Source organism: Oncorhynchus clarkii, chromosome 13, assembly GCF_045791955.1.
Source record: "Oncorhynchus clarkii lewisi isolate Uvic-CL-2024 chromosome 13, UVic_Ocla_1.0, whole genome shotgun sequence".
NCBI classification, from domain to species: domain Eukaryota; kingdom Metazoa; phylum Chordata; class Actinopteri; order Salmoniformes; family Salmonidae; genus Oncorhynchus; species Oncorhynchus clarkii.
In genome coordinates, this window is record NC_092159.1 from 11,749,609 (window position 1) to 11,751,403 (window position 1,795).

General features: G+C 41.3%; 1 protein-coding gene across 1 annotated transcript in view; it reads left to right on the forward strand.

Annotated features, from left to right (window-relative positions):
• The first annotated feature begins 447 nt into the window (after nt 1-447).
• The window catches only part of LOC139424242 (trypsin-3-like), a 3,736-nt gene continuing 2,388 nt past the window's right edge, over nt 448-1,795 (forward strand). Inside the window, exons 1-3 of the mRNA XM_071175922.1 lie at nt 448-493; nt 697-884; nt 1,427-1,649. Of these exons, the coding sequence (XP_071032023.1) occupies nt 448-493; nt 697-884; nt 1,427-1,649 (457 nt within the window). The remainder of the gene's footprint in view (nt 494-696; nt 885-1,426; nt 1,650-1,795) is intronic.

The window sequence follows — 1,795 nt, forward strand, 5'->3', positions numbered from 1 at the left end:
TGTACTGCAGCGCCAGCTGTGCCACCAGAGACTCTGGGTTCGCACCCAGGCTCTGTCGTAACCTTTTGGACAGGTAACTAGTAACTGTAACGGATTACATTTAGAAAGTAGTCTATCCAAACCTGGTGGCATGAATACAATGTCCATCACATGACAGTTCCTCATGTAACAACTAGGAGATATTACGCAAATATGAAGCAATTGGCTTGATTTGGAATGAGGAAGAGAAAGAAGGCATACCTCTTTAACCTCTAGTTTACCTACTGCCCTCTGTTTTAATCTACCCATCTATAATACTATGTAAACTTGCTACAGCCAAGAGACAACCAATGGAATTGAGGTTATTAGCATGTTGGATGCTGGTTGGTGGATACATTTTGAGATACGGGACCAGAATATGTTTAAAAACAGAGGTGTCCTCTGGAAAGTACAGCGACCATGAAAACCATGAAGACACTGAGTGGTGTTCTTCTGCTCTCCCTGATGTTGGCAGGTATGTGTACTAACCCTCTACTCTGTATGTCTCTGTTCTCCATTCTTTATTCCTCATGGAACCTTCCACTTTTCTTTACTTTCCTGTTTATTTTGCTACAAAAGTTGTTTTCTTTCCTTTATTCCATTATTTGTCTTTCTAATATAATACATTGTGCCTATTTTAATTTCTCACTCTCTGGTCATCTCTTCTCTCTCATTCAGATGCCACGTTGGGCGACATTCAGAAGAGGATCATCGGGGGGAAGGATTGTAAGGACACTGAAAGGCTGTACCATGTGCGCATAGTATGGCAGGAAGGAAAATACCATTATCACTGTGGTGGTTCTCTGATCAGTGACCAGTGGGTTCTAACTGCTGCTCACTGCAGGCATGGAGGAGTTAAAGGAGTGGTGAGTGTACATGGTGCACAACAGATAAAGGATGAAGGATTGTGAGCATAACTGTTCATAATAGCGTTTACTGTCACCATCAGATTGGATGTGTGTGTGTGTGTGTGTGTGTGTGTGTGTGTGTGTGTGTGTGTGTGTGTGTGTGTGTGTGTGTGTGTGTGTGTGTGTGTGTGTGTGAAAATGTATTCACTCACTACTGCAATCACTCTGGATACGAGCGTCAAATGACTCAAATGTAAAAATGTGTGTGTGACAGGGTTGGGGTCAATTCCAATTCATTTCCAGTCAATTAAATATAAAAATAAAAAAAATAAACCAACTTCCAATTCCACATGTTCCTTATTGAAAATCATTGAAGACAATGGGACCAGGAATTTCAGAGTACTTCCAGAATTGGCAGGAATTGACCCCAACCCTGGTGTGTGAGAGAGAGAAAGAGAGAGAGAGCATTGAGATTTTAAAAATGTTTTACTGCTATTAACTATCAACTACTTTAAATTAACTGTGCTATACAACTGTTATTGACTACTGCTCTCTGTCAGGATCCTCTTGTGTCTGTAGTACTGGGTGAACATCCAGCCTCAGGTCCAGTCAAGGCTCCAGTAAAAATTAAAGTTACTGATACACATGCTCATCCAGACCAGCATGACATCATGCTACTGAAGTTACCTGGATCTGCCAAGACAACGATTGATCCGGTCAAACCTCCTGACTGTTTAACTACACCTGGGCCTTCACAAGCCAAACAGAGAAAAACAGAGGACAGTGGGTAGGGAATAACTCTACTTGTTTTTGTTGCAAAACTATTTCTGCTATGGTGTGTGCTATTTAATATGACCCGGATGCCAAGCAAGTTCAATATGGTGGCAGATGAACAGTGAACTGATGAGAAGAAAATACTTAGAAAATGT